General features: G+C 39.1%; 1 protein-coding gene across 12 annotated transcripts in view; it reads right to left on the bottom strand.

Moving 5' to 3' along the window:
• LOC107832360 (uncharacterized) overlaps positions 1 to 19,775 on the bottom strand; it is a 56,374-nt gene that overhangs the window by 26,465 nt on the left and 10,134 nt on the right. For 7 of the 12 annotated variants that reach the window (XM_075219743.1, XM_075219737.1, XM_075219739.1 and 4 more), the window contains 4 exons: positions 16,386 to 16,404; positions 13,726 to 13,779; positions 12,688 to 12,815; positions 12,541 to 12,609 (listed from right to left, as the gene is read on the bottom strand). In XM_075219743.1, coding sequence (XP_075075844.1) covers positions 12,541 to 12,609; positions 12,688 to 12,815; positions 13,726 to 13,779; positions 16,386 to 16,404 — 270 coding nt within the window. Of the gene's footprint in view, positions 1 to 11,106; positions 11,923 to 12,540; positions 12,610 to 12,687; positions 12,816 to 13,725; positions 13,780 to 16,385; positions 16,405 to 19,775 lie in introns of those variants that run through there. The other 5 variants (XM_075219735.1, XM_075219736.1, XM_075219740.1 and 2 more) reach the window with 4 other exon arrangements.

The raw sequence follows: 19,775 nt of genomic DNA, 5'->3' as shown, positions 1-19,775 counted from the left end.
GCAACTGTTTGATCCAAATTAGCTCACATGTGGCCATAGTCATTGCTCGATATTCTGCTTCTGCACTAGACCGAGCAACCACATTCTGTTCCTTGCTCTTCCAAGACACCAAATTTCCTCCTACTAAGACACAATATCCAGACGTAGAACGTCTATCACAAGGTGATCCTGCCCAATCAGCATCTGAGTATCCAACGATCTGCTCATGGCCTCGATCCTCAAACAATAAGCCTTTGCCTGGAGTTGATTTTATATACCGAAGAATACGGACAACTGCATCCCAATGACTATTACAGGGAGAATCCATAAACTGACTCGCAACACTCACAGGAAAGGAAATGCCAGGTCTAGTTACTGTGAGGTAATTTAATTTACCAACCAACCCCCTATATCTTGCAAGATCGCTAAGAGGCTCCCCCTGTCCTGGGGGAAGTTTAGAATTCGGATCCATCGGAGTGTCAACAGGTCTACAACCTGTCATTCCTGTCTCCTCAAGAATATCTAAGGCATACTTCCGTTGTGAGATCACAATACCTGAGCTACACTAAGCGACCTCAATACCTAGAAAATACTTTAATCTGCCCAGATCCTTACCCAGAAAATACTTTAATCTGCCCAGATCCTTAGTCTGAAAGTGCTGAAAGAGATGTTGCTTCAACTTACTAATACCATCCTGATCATTGCCGGTAATAACAATATCGTCAACATAAACGACCAGATAAATACAGAGATTTGAAGCAGCATGTCGATAAAATACTAAGTGACAGCTTCACTACGAGTCATGCCAAACTCCTGAATAACTGTGTTGAACTTACCAAACCAGGATCGAGGAGACTGCTTTAGACCATAGAGGGACCGGCGCAACCGACATACAAGGCCACTAGACTCCCCCTGAGCAACAAAACCAGGTGGTTGCTCCATATAAACCTCATCCTCAAGGTCACCGTAAAGAAAAGCATTCTTAATGTCCAACTGATAGAGAGGCCAATGGCGAACAGCAGCCATGGATAGGTAAAAGGCGGACTGATGCAATTTTAGCCACGGGAGAGAAAGTATCGCTGTAATCGAGTCCAAATATCTGAGTATACCCTTTGGCAACCACACAAGCCTTGAGTCGATCAACCTGGCCATCTGGACCAACTTTGACTACATACACCCAACGACAACCAACAGCCGATTTACCCGAAGGAAGAGGAACAAGCTCCCAAGTACCACTCGTATATAAAGCAGACATCTCGTCAATCATAGCATGTCACCATCTGGTCATCCCAGTGCTTCACCTGTAGACTTAGGGATGGAAACAGAGGACAAAGATGACACAAATGCACAATGGGATGATGACAGACGATGGTAACTTAAACCAACATAATAAGGATTAGGATTAAGTGTGGACCGTATACCTTTTCGTAGTGCAATCGGTTGATTAAGAGGAGACAAGTCCACAGTATTAGCAGGGTTAGGTGCAGGACGTGAATCAGCTAGACCTGATGCTGGGCACGGACGACGATGATAAGTTAGGAGTGGTGGAGCTGTAGAAGGTTGAACTGGACTAGGTGGTGGCATTGGAGCTATAGTTGGTGGAACTGGACTAGGTGGTGGCACTGGACTCGGTGGTGGCACTGGAGTTATAGGTGGTGGAGCTGCAACTGGAACTGTAGGTGGTGGAGCTATGGAGGAAGATGAATGGGAGATAAGGACAGAATCTCCAAAAGAAGGAACTGGTAGCACCTCAGAAATATCTAAGTGATTAACTGGACCTGTGAAGTATGATTGGGTTTCAAAGAAGGTAACATCAGTAGACATAAGAAATCGCTGAAGGTCAGGAGAATAACATCGATACCCCTTTTGCGTTCTCGAGTAACCTAGACATGTGCACTTAAGAGCACGAGGAGCTAACTTATCTTTTCCTGGAATAAGGTTATGAACAAAGCACGTACTCCCAAAGACACGGGGTGGAAGAGAGAACAAAGGTAAGTGGGGAAACAGGACAGAGAATGGAACTTGATTTTGGATAGCTGAAGATGGCATACGATTAATAAGATAACAAGATGTAAGAACTGCATCCCCCAAAAACGCAACGAAACATGAGATTGTATGAGTAGGGAACAAGCAGTTTCAATAAGATGTCTATTCTTTCTTTCAGCTACCCCATTTTGTTGGGATGTGTACGGACAAGATGTTTGATGAATAATCCCATTGGAGTTCATAAACTGCTGAAATGGGGAAGACAAATATTCTAGGGCATTATCACTACGAAATATGCGGACAGAAACTCCAAATTGATTTTGAATTTCAGCGTGGAAGGTCTGGAAAATAGAAAACAACTCAGATCGATTTTTCATCAAAACTATCCAAGTGCACCTAGAATAATCATCAATGAAACTGACAAAGTAGCGGAATCCCAAGGTAGAGCTGACCCAACTAGGACCCCAAACATCGGAATGGACTAAAGTAAAAGGTGACTGCTCGATTATCAAGACGCTACGGGAAATGGGAGCGGGTATGCTTACCGAGCTGACATGACTCACACTCTAGAGTGGACAAGTGAGATAAGCTAGGTACCATTTTCTGAAGTTTTGACAAACTGGGATGTCCTAATCGTTTATGTAATAAATCTGGTGAATCAATAACTGGACAAGTTATTGGAGGAAGACAAGATGCGAGTCCATGTGATTTTGCAAGGATAAGGTAATAAAGTCCATCTGATTCGCGTCCGGTACCAATGATCCGCCCTGTAATGCGTTCCTGTACAAAAACAGGGTCATCAAGAAATAAAACAGCAGATTTAAGTGATTTGGCTAAGCGACTAACGGCTATGAGATTAAAAGGACTACCAGGAACATAAAGAACTGAGTCTAAAGTTAAGGAAGGAAGTGGACTTGCTTGACCTATTGGAGTTGCCATGGCTTGAGACCCATTGGCCATTGTGATTGTTGGAAGAGATTGAGAATATGAAATACTAGTGAAAAGAGATTTGTTACCAGAAATATGATCTCATGCACCTGAATCAATGACCCAAGACTCAGAGGTTGAAGGTTGGGAGACACAAGTCACACTACTATCTGTTTGAACAACGGAAGCTATCCCTGAAGATGTCTGTTTACATGCTTTGTACTGAAGGAACTCAATATAATCCAGTAAAGAACCCTTCTGGATTAGATTCATTGCATTGGATCCAACGGATTGTGAGTTAAAGGCTTCAAATATGAATGCCATTATAATGTTGCACCGGAAAAAACAGATTTTTTTTCTGAAAATTACTATTCACGCCGGGAAAATCATTATTCACACCGGAAAAATATAAAAGTGGTCAGAATTTGATTTAAATTGGATGGGTAGGCTCGGATTTGCCAGGAGAATACACTGTCCTGAAGAAGTTTATCCAAAATCTAGCCGGAAACACTATCACGCGCCGGCGCGTGGGCATCGGAGCTTCGCTGGAAAATTTCTTCCGGCGGCGCGTGGGGGTTCTTCTGACGGAGAATTTTTTATGGGTTAGTCGCCGGAGGCCGATCTACTTCGTGGTGGTGTTGGTTTTTGCACAACACTGACGAAAAGTGGCTTTTTGTCACGGACGGCCTCTTAAGTCGCCAGAAAATTGCACGGCGACGAGGTCTTTCTTCCTGGAAGGCGCTGGAATGATGCACATCGATAATTTTCTCACTGAAGTTTTGATATCATGTGAGAATGCACAGGAGAAAATATTATTGATTAATATTAACAATGATACAATGAGCCCTATATATATAATACATGTCCTACTCCTAATACATATGGGATTAGGGTTATTTACTACTATTTAACTATCAAACTAACAGAAGTATTTGGAAGTCATACTGAATCCCCTTTAGAACTGGGAGAGTAGTTTTTAAAGCCATTAAATGAGCCTGTCATGTGTCTATTCGCACCATAATCAATAATCCAAGAATTAAGGTGAGCATTAAAGGCAATACATGACTGCACGTAATTGGAAGTGGCACATTAGAAGAGTCAAGTTTATTCAGGAGACGGCGAAGATGCTGAACTTCATCCGAAGACATTCTCCAGAAGTAGTTTCCCTGGATGTCTCCACATTTTCTGCAATATTAGCCTCAACCCTTGATGGACTTACACGTTTTCCTCCACGACCTCTAGTTGGTCTACCATGTAGTTTCCAGCATGTGTCCTTCGTATGCCTTGGCTTTCCACAGTAATCACACTACATGTGATCTTTATCAGAAGTGAACGCCTTTGTCATGAGACACATCTAACCCCGACTTCTCCATTGGTGCTGAATAAAGCATGACCCCTCGTCGGCTCTCTTCCTATTAAACATAAGAGTATGCATCCTGAAGAGAAGGAAAAGGAACTTTATCGAGAACTTGAACCCTGATCTGATAATATTCTTGGTTCAAACCGGGTAAAAAATCATAGACCCTTTCCTTTTCAACAAATCGTTGAAAGAGAATTGCATCATCAGTACACATTGCTTGGAGATCTTGATAGTAGTCAATCTCCTGCCATAACCCGCTTAACTCGGAATAATAATCAGTGATAGTCAACTCCCCTTGCTTAGTCGCATGAATTTTATTTCGAATTTCAAAGATCCGGGAATCATTTCCCTTGCGAGAATAAGTGCGCTTGGCTGAATTCCAGATTTTTTCAGCAGCGTCAAGCAATAAATTTAGAAATTCGAGGGTGCATAGTATTCAAAAGCCAAGTCATAACAAGGGAATTATAAGAATCCCATTGACTATAAGCAGCATTAGTCACACATAACCAATCATTTTCCTGGATTTAATAAACAACAAACAAGCCCTTGACCAGGCAAGATACGAACCAGCACCATCCAATTTTACCATACTAAGGCATCATTTGTTTTTTTTAAGATTAAGACGTCTGAATCTGAATACACGTCTGAATATCAAGATGTGCATTAAGATTAAGACATCTGAATCTGAATACACATCTGAATGTTAAGATGTATATTAAGATATGAATACTAAATGATTAAGACCGTTTGAGTTTTAACATTTGAATGTATAAAATTTATGTTTATTTGAAAATTAATAAACATAAAATTCAAATAAAATACTAATTAATCTAATATTCCATCACTAAAATATATAGCTTTTTAAAATATGATAGTTGCTGGTGGTGATGGCTAACGGTAGTGCTTGTGAATGCCTACTAAAAGCGGTGGTTGGTGGTAGATTTGGTTGATGGCGGTAGTTTAGGATAGTAGCTGGTGGTGATTGGTAGTGGTAGCTATTATGATTGAGGAAGGTGGTGGTGGGTGGTGATAGTTAATAATGGCGGGTAGTGGTGGTGGTAGTTGTGATTGAGGAAGATGGTGGTGGGTGGTGGTAGTTTATAATGATGGGCAGTGCCAGCTATGATTGTTGATGGTGATGGGATGGTTAGTTGTGGTAGTTGAGGTGGATGAGTGTTGGTTGTCGTTGAGAATGATGGTGATGGGAGTGGTGGGGATGGTGGGTGGTGGTAGTCGACAATAGTGGCGGCTATGATTGAGAATGATGGTGGTGATAGTTGAGTATGGTGGTGGTAGGTGGCATGGTGGTAGTTGATAATGGTAGGTAGTGGCGGCAGTTAATAATGACTATGGATGATAGCATCTTAATGAAATTAAGTCTTTGATATAGATCTTAATGATACAGGACCTATTCAGACTTATTAAGTGGTTGTGAAGTAAAAAAAGACAAACACACTTAATGATTAAGATCTGAATAATTAATATTCAAACTTTAAAAACAAACGCACTTAATGTCTGAGATCTGAATGATTAAGATTCAGGCCTCCATTAAGTGCAAACAAATGAAGCCTAATACCATGTGAAACAGAATTATTGTCTACAGAATTATTGTTATCTACTGTTTTTGAGTCCCCCATATTTTTGAACAACCTGAAGCACAAAAAGAAATGTCAAATATAAACTCTAAACAGAAGAACCTGGTAAACCCAAAAACAACCTTCAGAATCTAGAAAAAAGGCTCTTGGAGCTAACTGGTTACGCCGGACTTGTCTTCTGGACTTCGGAAAAATTTGAAACTAGTTTGGGTAGGTCGTACAGTAGGTATAATCTTTCCAGTGATACCAGTTTTTGTACAGAAATGGCGGAGGGTGAAAAAAAGGCTTTGGACAGAAACTTTAGCAAGAAAACTATAAGAGATAGGGAGAAAACTCAACCTATGGAACCCTAGTGCTGCAGAGGGAGAAAACTCACCTCAAAAGGGCAGCACTGACTCTGATACCATGATGAAATCGAGAAGAAGAGAAGGCTTCTATGTATTTCAATGTATTTTACATCCTACTGATACATGCCTTTATACAAAAGTCCTACGGCTATTCTAGGAAAGTAAATAAATGAAAATAATGAGAGAATATTAAGCTACAATACAATCTTCCTACAATCAAGCTATAATTACAAATTTGATTCTCTGATTCTTCTCCTATAATTAAGCTGGTCAACATATAGCCTTGAGCTCTCCAACCTTAATAGCAAGCTTTTGGGGTGTGGTTCTCCCTGGATTGTATTATACTCCAGAATAACTTCATTGCATATATACATCCAAGAGTTAATTTGATTATTAGATGGAAACCCAAATTTCAGTAGACAAACTAAAAGATACATGCTTCCTCTCGCAGTTATTCAAACACATGCCTACCCTTCAAAACTCACTGATATTCTACTCCAGCTACGGATGACCATCTGTCCTATTTCTCTTACTTTCTTCAACCACAAGTATTGGATTGTGGCACGTGACACAAGTGGCCACCTAACACACGTCTTCCATGTTAAAGTTATATTTCAAATTTTGTTTTTGGTCATCAATAGAGCGTTACTGATCACTACTACAATTTTTACTTTTATCTCGAAGCTATGTCATTCGGACTTTTCAAAAATGTTGTTGGGTGTGTGTCGGATCCTCCAAATTTAGTGCATTTTTGGAGGATCCGACACGGGTGCGGCAACACTTTTGGAGAGTCCGAGCAACATAGTCTCAAAGTGCTAGTTAGATTTCTTCTCTGTATCAAGACGAGCCTGTTGAAGGCAATAAATGCCTATGGATGGACGTGTGCACAAAGAGACTAGGCTACCATGGTGAAGATGGGGTTGCAGGTGGAGGGGTTGCAATGGTGGGGATGGGCGGAAAATGTTTTCACATCTGCTCCACTCCCAACCTACAGCCATATTCCTATTTATTTTTCGTCTGGATTCCATCAGTCTTCTTTGGAAAAGAAACTTTTGCTTTCTAACATTTCAAAGAGAAGCAGGCCTGTTGAAGGCAAATGAAAATACTGTAAGATGAGGTCAAGATAATATTTCAACAACACCCGTCAGAGAAACTCTAAGTAGACTCGAGACTCTTTTCTTATACTGTTAGCGGAAACGTAAAAGAAAGAACACAAGATTTAACGTGGTTCGGATCAAAATAATCCTACGTCCACCAGAGAACAATTGCTCTTTTAATATTAACAAAGGAAGGGGAGATTTCCCAATTACACTTAAGAGAATTTCTCTCTTAACTCTCTACTCACTACAATGTATTGTATTATTTTGGGATGATTTCTACAAGTGAAGGAGTGCATCTATTTATAGAGGTAAAGACCTCCTCTTGATGTCATTGGTGACATCAAACTACCTCCTCTTGATGTCATGGGTGACATCAAAGGAGGAAGCTTCCTCCTAGCATCCACACCAACTCTTTCCACCAACTCTTCCAATTGGCATGCCATTGTTGACTAAACATAAACCAACATTTTCAGCATGCCATTGTTAACTAAACATAAACCAACATTTTCAATCTCCACCTTGGTTTGCGTTTCGAGCGTGTGAACAACTCTGGCCAAAACTTCTAAGCTTACTGGGCAACCCCGTTGTAAGAAACAAGAAGAATCAAACCATTGTTGAACATACCACCTCCACCTAGCAACTGTTCTCTTCGGAGTTGCATCAGTTGATGCACACCCCCGCCAAGTCCTTGCAGTGTGCAAACTTAGCGAGCGGGACTATCTTGGTCAACATGTCTGCAGCATTATCGTCTGTGATAACCTTCACGACCTTGATAGTTCCCTCATCAATAACATCTCGAATAAAATGAAATCTGACATCAATGTGTTTAGTGCGCTCATGAAATCTCTGATTTTTCATTAGATGAATAGCACTCTGACTATCACATCTAAGAGTTGATTCCAGCTGAACCAAACTCAATTCCGCTACTAAACTTTTCAACCAGATAGCTTCCTTTACCGCCTCCGCTGCTGCCATGTATTCTGCTTCTGTCGTAGACAAAGCGACAATCGACTGCAAAGTCGACTTCCAACTGACGGCACTGCCAACGAGGGTAAAGATGTATCCAGTTGTGGACCTTCTTCTGTCAAGATCTCCTGCATAGTCAGAATCCACATAACCGAGAATTGAAATACCTGTACCACTTTTTCGAAAGGTAAGACCAACACCAGAAGCTCCTTTGAGATATCTCAATATCCACTTGACAGCTTCCCAATGCCTCTTTCCTGGGTTGGACATGTATCTACTTACCACACTTACAGATTGAGCAATATCTGGACGTGTGCATACCATAGCATACATAATACTACCAACTGCACTGGCATAAGGAATCTTTGACATATGCTCCACCTCATCCTCGGACTGAGGCATTTGTGACTCTGAAAGTTTAAAATGAGGAGCTAATGGTGTACTTACAGGCTTGCACGTTTGCATATTGAATCTTTCGAGAACCCTTTCAATATACCTCTTCTGAGAAAGATGTACAACATCGTCTTCTCTTGAAATCTCCATACCAAGGATTTTCTTTGCAGCTCCTAAATCCTTCATGTCAAATTCCTTACTCAATAGTTTCTTCAAAGCATTTATCTCTGTAATGTTGTTAGCAGCAATAAGCATATCATCAACATACAACAGTAAATAAATCATTGAGTTACCAGACATCTTCTTGTGATACACACAACTATCAAATGCACTCCTTGAGAATTCATGTGTAGTCATGAATACATCAAACCTCTTGTACCACTGTCTAGGGGATTGCTTCAAACCATACAAAAACTTCTTTAGTTGACATACGTGATCTTCTTTTCCCGCAGCTAGGAAACCTTCAGGTTGATCCATATAGATTGTCTCTTCTAGATCACCGTGTAAGAAAGCAGTTTTGACATCAAGCTGTTGAAGCTCCAAGTCAAATTGTGCAACCAATGCTAGTAGCACGCGAATTGAGCTATGCTTCACGACCGGAGAGAAAATCTCATTGTAGTCAATTCCCTCCTTTTGGCTGAAACCTTTTGCAACCAATCTCGCCTTGAACCTAGCATCTTCCACTTCAGGAATTCCTTCTTTCTTTCGGTAGACCCACTTGCATCCAACTGTCCTCTTCCCTTTTGTCTTTTCACTAAGACCCATGTCTGATTCTTGTGAAGAGACTCCATCTCTTCAGTCATGGCTAACCGCCATTGTGCGGCATCCTTGCAAGAAGTTGCTTCAATATACGAGGAGGGCTCCAGATCTTTAATCTCTTCTTGTGCAGCTACGAACGCATATGCAATCAAGTTTGCTTGATTTATAAGGCGTTCCGGTTCTCGTGTCTGCCTCTTCTCCCTCCCCTTCGCAATTGTGTATGGTTCATTGACAGCAAGTTCTTCAACGCCTACATCTTCTGACTCATCTTTAACCTGAGTCTCTTGATCCTTTTCCTTGGCAAGCTCCACCGGAAGCTCCACCTGCTCGTTGTTCTTGTTTCCTGAAAACTCCACGGAAACTTTACGGGGATCAAGTATAGAGGATTCATCGAAGGTGACATATCTACTAACTATAAATTTGAGTAAAGACAAACACCAAAGTTTGTACCCTTTTACTCCATCCACATACCCTACGAATATGGCCTTCTTAGCCCTTGGTTCAAGCTTTCCTTCATTAACGTGATAATAAGTTGGACACCCAAATACTCGTAAGTATGAATAGTTAGAGGGTTCACCTGACCATACCTCATTCGGAGTCTTAAAGTCAATTGCCGATGCTGGAGATCGATTGACAATATGAGCAGCAGTGTGAACTGCTTCAGCCCAAAATACTTTGGACATTTTGGCTTGTAGGAGCATACAACGAGCCTTTTCAAGAAGAGTTCTGTTCATTCTCTCGGCAACTCCATTCTGTTGTGGGGTATGCCTGACAGTCCTATGTCTTGAGATCCCATGAACCTTGCAGAATTCATTAAACTCTTCATTGCAAAACTCCAAGCCATTGTCTGTGCGAAGATACTTGATTTTCCGCTCCATTTGATTTTCAACCAAAATCTTCCACTCTTTAAATGCTTCAAAAGCATCACTTTTTGCCTTCAAAAAATACACCCAAACCTTTCGTGAGAAATCATCAATAAAAATGAGAAGATACCTCTTTCCGCCCTTCGATGGAAGTTTAGAAGGACCCCATAAATCTGAATGAATGTAGTCTAGCACTCCTCTTGTCTTGTGTTTGCCAGTGCTGAAGCTGACCTTCTTCTGCTTCCCTAGAACGCAGTGCTCACAGAAGTCAAGCGTGCTGATCTTCTCACCTTCCAAAAGTTTACGATTGCTCAACATCTCCAGTCCACGTGCGCTCATATGACCCAGTCTCATGTGCCATAGTCTTGCCTTGTCATCATTAGATAACTGCACTGTAGATGCATTTGCAGAGCCAACAATGGTGCTTCCGGCCAATGTGTAAAGGTCGTTCTCCAGCTTGCCTTTCAGCATGACTAAAGAACCTTTAGTCACCTTCATAGTTCCTGCTTCGCTCATGTACCTGTAGCCTTGTTCATCCAGAGTACCCAAGGAGATCAAATTCTTCTTCAGATCAGGAACATGATGGACTTGTGTAATAGTCCTCACGATTCCATCATGGCAGCGAACCCGAACTGAGCCAATGCCAACTATTGCACAAGTTGCATTATTGCCCATTACTACGGTTCCTCCACTTTTCTCGTAGCTGCTAAACCAGTCTTTTCGGAACGTCATATGCAGAGTACAAGCAGAGTCTAACACCCATTTGTTTTCATAACTACTATTATTATTACACGATGTTGTTAGTACATAATCATTATCAAAATTATGTACCTGTTCAACTGTAGATGCACTCGCCTTTTCCTTGGACTTTGACATTGGGCAATCTCGTTCAAAGTGCCCCTTCTTGCCACAACCCCAACACTCTGTATTCTTCTTGTTCACACGAGACTTTGATCTATGCTTTAATTTGGTCTTTCCCTGTTGGCTAGTCCGGCCTCTTACAAAGAGGCCACTTGCCTGGTCATCTCTATCTCCTTCAATGTGCCTCCGCACATCACTAGAGTTAAGTGCCTGCCGCACTTGCTCAAGCTTGATAAGCTCCTTGCTATACATCATTGAATTCTCAATATCACGATATCCTGAAGTCAATGAAAATAGCAAAGCACATGCAAGCGTCTCCTCCTCCCTTTTAATTCCTGCAATCTGTAAGTCCATGACAAGTTTATTAAACGCATCTAAATGATCTTGTAACGAAGTACCTGACCCCATCTTAAATGTGTGAAGACGCCGTTGTAACAACATTCTTGTTGTCACTGATCGGTCTTGGTATAGCCCTTCTAGCTTTTCCCACAACTGTTTGGCCGTCTCTTCGGTACCCGTACTCACTTCACAAAGCACGTTAGGTGCAAGGGATAGTTGGATTGCACTCAATGCATCCCCTTCAATCTTCTCCTTGTCGGGAGCTGATATATCCGTAGGATACTTTCCGTCAATAGCATGGATTGAACCTTCCCTCCGCAGTAACGCCATCATCTGGATCTTCCAGATATTGAAGTTGTTGCGTCCATTGAATCTATCAATTTCAAACTTCATGGAACTCATATTTGCTTGTTCTTTCTCCTTGGATCGTTAAAGAATCCTGTCGCTCTGATACCAATTGTTAGCGGAAACGTAAAAGAAAGAACACAAGATTTAACGTGGTTCGGATCAAAATAATCCTACGTCCACCAGAGAACAATTGCCCTTTTAATATTAACAAAGGAAGGGGAGATTTCCCAATTACACTTAAGAGAATTTCTCTCTTAACTCTCTACTCGCTACAATGTATTGTATTATTTTGGGATGATTTCTACAAGTGAAGGAGTGCATCTATTTATAGAGGTAAAGACCTCCTCTTAATGTCATTGGTGACATCAAACTACCTCCTCTTGATGTCATGGGTGACATCAAAGGAGGAAGCTTCCTCCTAGCATCCACACCAACTCTTTCCACCAACTCTTCCAATTGGCATGTCATTGTTGACTAAACATAAACCAACATTTTCAGCATGCCATTGTTAACTAAACATAAACCAACATTTTCATATACCTATACAGTTTTTTTACTTTTATTTTTCATTTTTTATTATTTTGTTTAAGTGGCTCAACTTGGATTCTAGCAGTTACGGTTGACATAAGATGAAAAGGCAGAAAAGTATGGGTATGAAATGCTTTATGTCAGGTAATTTTGTACCCGCTTAGCAATTTAGAAAGATTCCTCATCTACCTTGAATCCAGCATCAACGCTCCTAACAGCCAAGGTTCCAATAACATCATCAGCTTCAACACCTGGCACCTGCTTAAGAAACAAATGAACCTAGCATCTTGCAAGCTTAGAGGATTGATCTTTGACCCGGTACTTGATGAACCTCACCTCAATCACCTTGACGGACATGGCCTTAAGGGAAGCTTTCAAAAATTGAAGTCCTTGAACAATTGTATCAGGTGTTGGAGGACGATTGCTTTTGTAAGAGGGGTACATATTGTGACGAAAATTCAGGCCTATGCAAAATAATCTAGAATATTAGAAATGGAACTATTGACAAGAGAATAAAGCTTCAAATGATTTTGGCTAACACGTAAGACCTAAATTATCAATGCGATCTGCAATGTTATCATAGTGATTTATTAAAGGCATTATCCCACAAAAGAAAAGACTGATATTTTAAAAGCAACACTTGCACTTTTGGAAGTTATATCTCCTATACGTACTATTCAACAATTACTACTTCCCTTTTCTTTAGAAAATTGACCAATACTATCATGCACATGTAAACTTCTTCTCTTTATAAGCCATGCATTTTCTATTATCTTGCAACAAGGAAGTTCATACATCTGAAATCACATCAACTGGCAAACCATAGAAATAAAAGAACCTGAGAACAAACTTCATTTTTCAGAACTGGAATAAACTTGATTATCCTATCGTTTCCAGAAAGAACTTTTACCAACGTGAATACCTAAGTTGTATACTAACATCAAAACTCTCACTGTTAACAATAGGTAAGTGCTCAACCAAGCCACTTCCAAATAAGAGCTTACATCTTCCCTCTCCTTCCAAAACAAAAGGAAGTGAACAAAAAAAAAATTGAAAAGTGAAACAAACATATCTTCTCTAGCATCAAATTATTGAGAGAGAAAAAATTGACATTATGGTGCAGCACAAGAAAATGACATGAAGTAATCATCACGAAGATTCAGAAATTGATATACCGCATTGCAGTTTATGTTACGTACTTAGGGACAGTGTCCAACTGGGATAGGTTTGTAACAAGTTTTTATCTCATACATAAGATACTGTTGGAATCTCTAAAATCTCTAGCTGCCATCAGTACCAAAGAAACCCTCTCACTTGGCTCTCAACATAGTAAGCTTCAGAAAAGGACAAAAGAAGAAACATAGAGAAACATACCTTTTGCAACAAAATTTTGTTTGGTTGAAAGAGATGTATGACCAAAGGGAAATCCTGTAAGGATTTGATTTGACAAACAATATTAAGAGAAACTCGCTTAGTCCCAGTTATTTTGAAAAACTTTCATGAATTATTGATGATGTGTAGATCAACGCTATTGCTAGCAAAATTGTATCAAAAAACCGGTGTCCAAGAAAAAATCTCAAGAAAGAAACCTGAATTTCACAAAATATATCCCAAGAAGATATTTACCTGTTTAAGACAGAAGTTCCATTATAACTATCAAGAAATAAGTAAAAAGATAATACACACTATTTGCACCTAAGTTGCCCCAACACAGCAGTTTAGGTGTTGCACCCGTATCGACACGACATTAGTATGGGTGTGGGTATACCGGATCCAATCAAACAATTTGGCTACTTTGACCACGGCGGACGGAAAAATTTGAGACAAGATACAATTTGATTCCCAAAATCAGAACCAAAACTAGGGTAAATTTGAAGAAAATAGTATACCTTATCTAGGAAATCATTTTTTTTAAGCAAATCAATCTTTTACTTGTCTTCAACTTGAGAATAAAAAAGAAATCCACACTTTACAAGCTATACGTAAGTATTCCACAAAATCTTTGGTACTACAGAGATTTTTTTATTTTTTTGAATTATTTTAGACGGATCCCCGCACCCGAATCCGTACTAGGATCCATATCCCCAAAATCTTAGAATTTACATCTCGAAGGATCCGACCTCTAAATCCACACCCGTGTCTGAGCAACTTAGATCTGCACTTTATCGTCTGCACTAAGTAAGGTTCAGCTACTTGCCAGCCAAACTTTCCTAGGTTGCACTATGTATCTAAACTCTGAAAGTTATTGCACCTTACTATCATTATCAGACATTTTTTTAGCATATTCAAGCAGTATCATTGATCTCTTTCAAAAAGAAAAGTGAGTACGGAAGCTAGTTGACTCAAAATCCAAACAAAAAGAGCTATCAACTTATATTGTTGCAGCGATAGTAACGATCCAGGATCAGATATGTATTCCAGCGTTTTAAAGAAAGTTAGGACTCATATCAGGATTTGCCCCGGTGTGAGGTAGCATTTAAATGCACCAACGTGGCCATGGGGACTTGAGTCTCATGGAACTAACTCCTCGAGAAATGGGCTTGCCTCGTACCTGCTTTACAACTTTGTGTTGTCCACCTCATACGCCTCAAGAACGTCCTTTACATGTTCTATACCTTGGATTGTCCATCCTATACATCTCAAAATTTTCTTCTTCTTTTTAAGAATTCTTTCAAAAAAACTCGAACTTATGTGATATGTTGTTATTTTACCCCACTAAGGGATTAGATATGGAGAATTGGGATTGAGTAATAGGCACTTTGGAGATAGTAATAGCGGAAAAATATGGCACACATGTAGGAGGTTGAAGGACTGAAAACATCACTTTACTTATGGACTTCGGTAATGAGGGAGCATCATATAAGGATGGGAGGAGTTCAGCGGCAACGCCACTTACATAAGTGGAAATGTATGTGAATTAGTTTCCCTAAGCGTCACCTACGCTTCGGTCTTTCGCATATCGAGTTAGAGGGAGTAACCAATTAATCAGGTATATGGATAATAAAACAAAAGGTGCAGCATGGGATACCTAAGATTCAGGAGAAACTTACAAAACTGGGTGGTAGAGGAACCACAGAGAATGATGGAGGTATTCTACATATAGAATATCACACAATTAGATCAGGATTTGAGAAAGTGGAAAGGAAGAGGAAATGGCTTATTTTAGGCGAAGTCCTTTACACCAGGCTATTGAAGAGGGAGGACTCAGCATACCTAAACCTATCAGTTTGGATTGTCTGAGTAGATAATTAGTCACTTTTCTTTTGTCATTTCAAATCTTATCTACAAATAAAGCACTCTCACTTTTGTAGAGCAAAATTTTATTGCCTTAGATAACAACGCAAACGAGGACAACATTCTCGTTTGACTTCGAATTTTGGGTAAAAAGCTAGAGATAACAAAGATACAACAATTATTTAGAGCTTAAATGGCCAAATGCGCTTGCAAAGCTTGGATAGCAAAATGTCAACCTACACAGTAAAGATGAATTTACCATGGTCCTTCCATGATGACATAAAATTGTGTTAACTTGTCCCCACAATTCATATGAACCTTGTGAAGAAAATTTTAAGAAAGCAAAATAAAGGGAAAATGAGGCAATAATTCCAATAGCAGCTGGAAGAGCTTTGCTTTTGCTTTCAACATAAACTAAATATCAAAATATCAAAATAACAAGTTAAAAGGGAAAATCACTTCTTTCCTTCATCCTGATATAAGGAATGACGACTGAAAAATTGAATTGAAGTCACAAATTCTGAATAACATACTGCTTTTGATAAATAACGTTTCAGGATTATAACTATATCAAATGCTTTAAGAAGTACAATAACAACAGAGAATTATGTCGATAAAAATGAGATAAGCAAGGAAAAACATACACCAAAACTGCATAGGCTCTGTCTAATCAAAAAGTGATACGCATGAAACGATGGCGACGCAATTAGAGAAACTCTGCCAAAAGCTCAAGACATAATGACAGAGACGAAAACTGAGAATGGTCAAAGAGAAAGAAATGATACAATAACAACTCTTACCGTCATGATCAAAAACAACCTGCAAAGAATGCAACTTAAGTTAGAGGATGAGACTATATGTCACAGTAAGTACGCAAAAGAAAATGATCAAAGAAATTGCATAAAAGAAGTCAAATGAAGAAGATATTATTAAGAGACTCCCATCCAGTGACAAAAACTATGAATCAGCCATCTAACAGAATTGAGTTCAGCTCCAAAGAGAAATTATGTGGCTTAACCCAAAGGACAAATCCGTGAGATCTTTTGGGCCAATACGGACAATATGTGTCATGAGCTTGGGTTGTGACAAATATGGTATCAATGTGGCGCAAATCTCACCGAGGACACTGAGTCCCAAGGGGGGTGAATGTGACACCTATGATGCAAGGCGGGCTGACGAGGGCAGGACAAGCAGGACGCGCAAGCTTCTAGGCTTGCAAGCAAGCTTCTGAAGAAGGGGTGCACATGTCACGCAAATCCCACATCAGAAAAAGAGAGAAGAATGAAGTGTTTTGTAATACATAACACGAGTTCACATGGTACTTGCGCTTTTCGGCTCGATGATGGTATAGCTAGATCATTCCGTCCATTTATATTTTGGGTTGTGCTTTACCATGATACCAATATTTGAAATTCATTCTTTTATTTTGTGATTTGTATAAGTAATCTATTAAATGCCGGAAAATATAATTGTTTGCCCTGTGATAGAGGAAATATTTCCTTTCTTTTTTTTTCTTTTTTTTTTTTTTGATATGTAGGAAATGTTTCCTTTCTCTTTCATATCATTGCCTTCAAACATTAAAAAGTCTCCAGCGAAAGGTTAAAGCATCCATTTGACAGTAAATATAGTCAATCGACATCCACATCAAAAAAAAGCAAAGCAAAATAGGAAAGGCCTAATTACATCATAAAGACATCCCAAATTTCTAAATTTTAAAAAAATCTCAAAATCAAAATAGAAAAAAAGTGCTGCATATGAATCCTTGATCATCATACAGTAAACCTTTTCCTGGACAGAATTTTATATGTCGAAAGATGCAGATTTTTGCATCCGCGTGAGCTTCACATGGAGAATAAAGGAACTGATATACAATACTCACTCGAAAAGCGACATCAAGATGAATCACAATGAGATAAGTTAGTTTGATCTTTATTATCTTTGATGATACTTGGCTATATGATAAGTGGTGTATGATTGAAGAAGTCACTGGAATGAACACTTGATTGTGGTTGAGTTGAACGTTACTATCATTTTAGTCGATTTCCCCCATATACTTGATATATGAATCACATGTCACTACTTTTGCTGGATGAAACAAGTGTTATGTGTTGTGAATGGACTCTTTGTCATTCCTTATTGTGATGTGTGGATCTATCATAAGTGTATTTTTTTTATGATAATCGTAGTGTCCGCGCCAACTTGCGCACATCGTGGCTAATTCCACGGGATACTTGCTACCTCCCACCAGCAATAGGTACCAGTCAACTTTATCCACTACGGCTTGGATAGATGGGAAGAAATCACCTAGTACTTTTGTTTCCGCTAGGATTTGAACCTGAGACCTCGTGGTTCTCAACCCACTCATTAACCACTAGGTCACACCCTCGATGCTCTATCACAAGTGTTTTTATATGATGATGGGAACAAATATGGTTAAAGAGTTTTTGTTCAAAGTCATGTTGGCTAGATTAGTTTGTAGTCAAATGATTCTTATGAAATGTTCCAGAGGCTTTACACCTTGTGTTCTTTTGATTACAAGTCAATATTTGGGAACAAATCTTTTTTGAAGGGAGGGAGATGACTATAAATAGATCATGAGTATACATTATTTGAAAAAACCGGGGAGCTCTACCAAGAGTTGACCAACTTTGATTGTGGGTTTGACCAAGGGTTGATCACGGTTGACCACGTTAGATCAACATTAGAGACTTGAGAGAGATCATACATTGCCCATATACATGCCCCATTGCCACACAACCCATTTTACTTAGTTTAGGCTTTTCCTTGTTTTATGTATTTGGACTTGAGCCTTAGACCATTAGCTTACTTAGCCAAATGGTGAGTCTTTTAGTTTTAGTTTTTGGATGATATGTTTATGTGAGTCTCTTTGGAGACCTTATTGAGTTCTTGAAGAGCTCCTTGGACTGCCATTGAAGGTGTAAATCTTCTTTGGTAATCTTCTTCTCTTATCTTTAATATCTTTGGGTCAATTGTTACGTAATTAGGATGTAATTAGTGTTATAAACTAATTGTAGCCAAATTCTATCAAATTTGGTATCAAGATCCTTATCATTCTATATCTTCTTCCTCTATTTTCTTTTTTCTTTTTAGGATTTCTCTTGTTTGATATTTCCTCCGTCGTCATTTGATATAAAGAACCGGGACACACCAATGCACAATGTCACAGGGCGGTCTATGAGCATCTCGTATTTGATTTTGCTGACTTCAACTTATTAAAATAGATTCCAGCCATTCTTTCCCTTTTCTATTATCAAGTAATTTGCAAAGCTCATGACAAGCTTGATTTGTGTACAGTTGCATGTGCTTGTTCTCAGTTGCCGATCAGGACAACATCAAAGATGGAGAAAGGTTCATATTTATACCATGCCTATTAGGGATAAAATATGCATTTAAGTTGTGTCCAGACTTGACCATCTACTAAGCTTGTATTTATGATGTAATGAGGTATTATGGGAAACTATTTTTCCAAAAGGCACTTTGAGTTCTTGCATTTGAATGTAAGTCTGGCTTGGGCCCATGCAAAATATGCTTTGCATGGACTGCTACATCTAGTATTTAACTAAGTCTACACCAACTACCACGAAGAAGGGTATTCATTAAGAGATGGAGTTTGACGATTCAAATTAGCAAAAAGCATCACCTGAAAAATCTCAACATTCTTTTTTTCTTTTGATAAGTCAATCAAAATTTTACGAAATAAATATAGATTATTGCCAATACAAAATTATAGATATGCCTTAGCTCATTTACTCAGATTCTGCAACTAATACTAGTGAAGATGCTAGTTACTCGGACTTCCTCCACAATCACTATCAACTCAAACATAGCATACATGTATAACTAAGTGGGATGTAGATATGCAACAAGCATTTCCTAGCGTCTTCCAGCCAGAGACTAAAATATTGTTTCTCATATATTAAACACCTTTTGGAAAGAATTTAAAGTTCTTGTGTTGATTTGTATTACTCCCTCCATTCCAATTTATGTTATTGTGTTTGATTGGGCACAAAGTTTAAGAATAAAAGAAAGAAAGACTTTTGAAACTTATGATTTCAAATCAAAATATAGAAATTTATGTGGCTATAAATCATCACATTAAGGGTAAAATAGGATGTTTAAAGTGAAATTATTATTAAATAAGTAAATATAAAGACTTATCATTTCTTGAG

This window comes from Nicotiana tabacum, chromosome 8 (assembly GCF_000715075.1).
Source record: "Nicotiana tabacum cultivar K326 chromosome 8, ASM71507v2, whole genome shotgun sequence".
NCBI classification, from domain to species: domain Eukaryota; kingdom Viridiplantae; phylum Streptophyta; class Magnoliopsida; order Solanales; family Solanaceae; genus Nicotiana; species Nicotiana tabacum.
The sequence above is the reverse complement of the archived record's forward strand: the minus strand, read 5'-3'. Positions and strand labels throughout refer to the sequence as shown.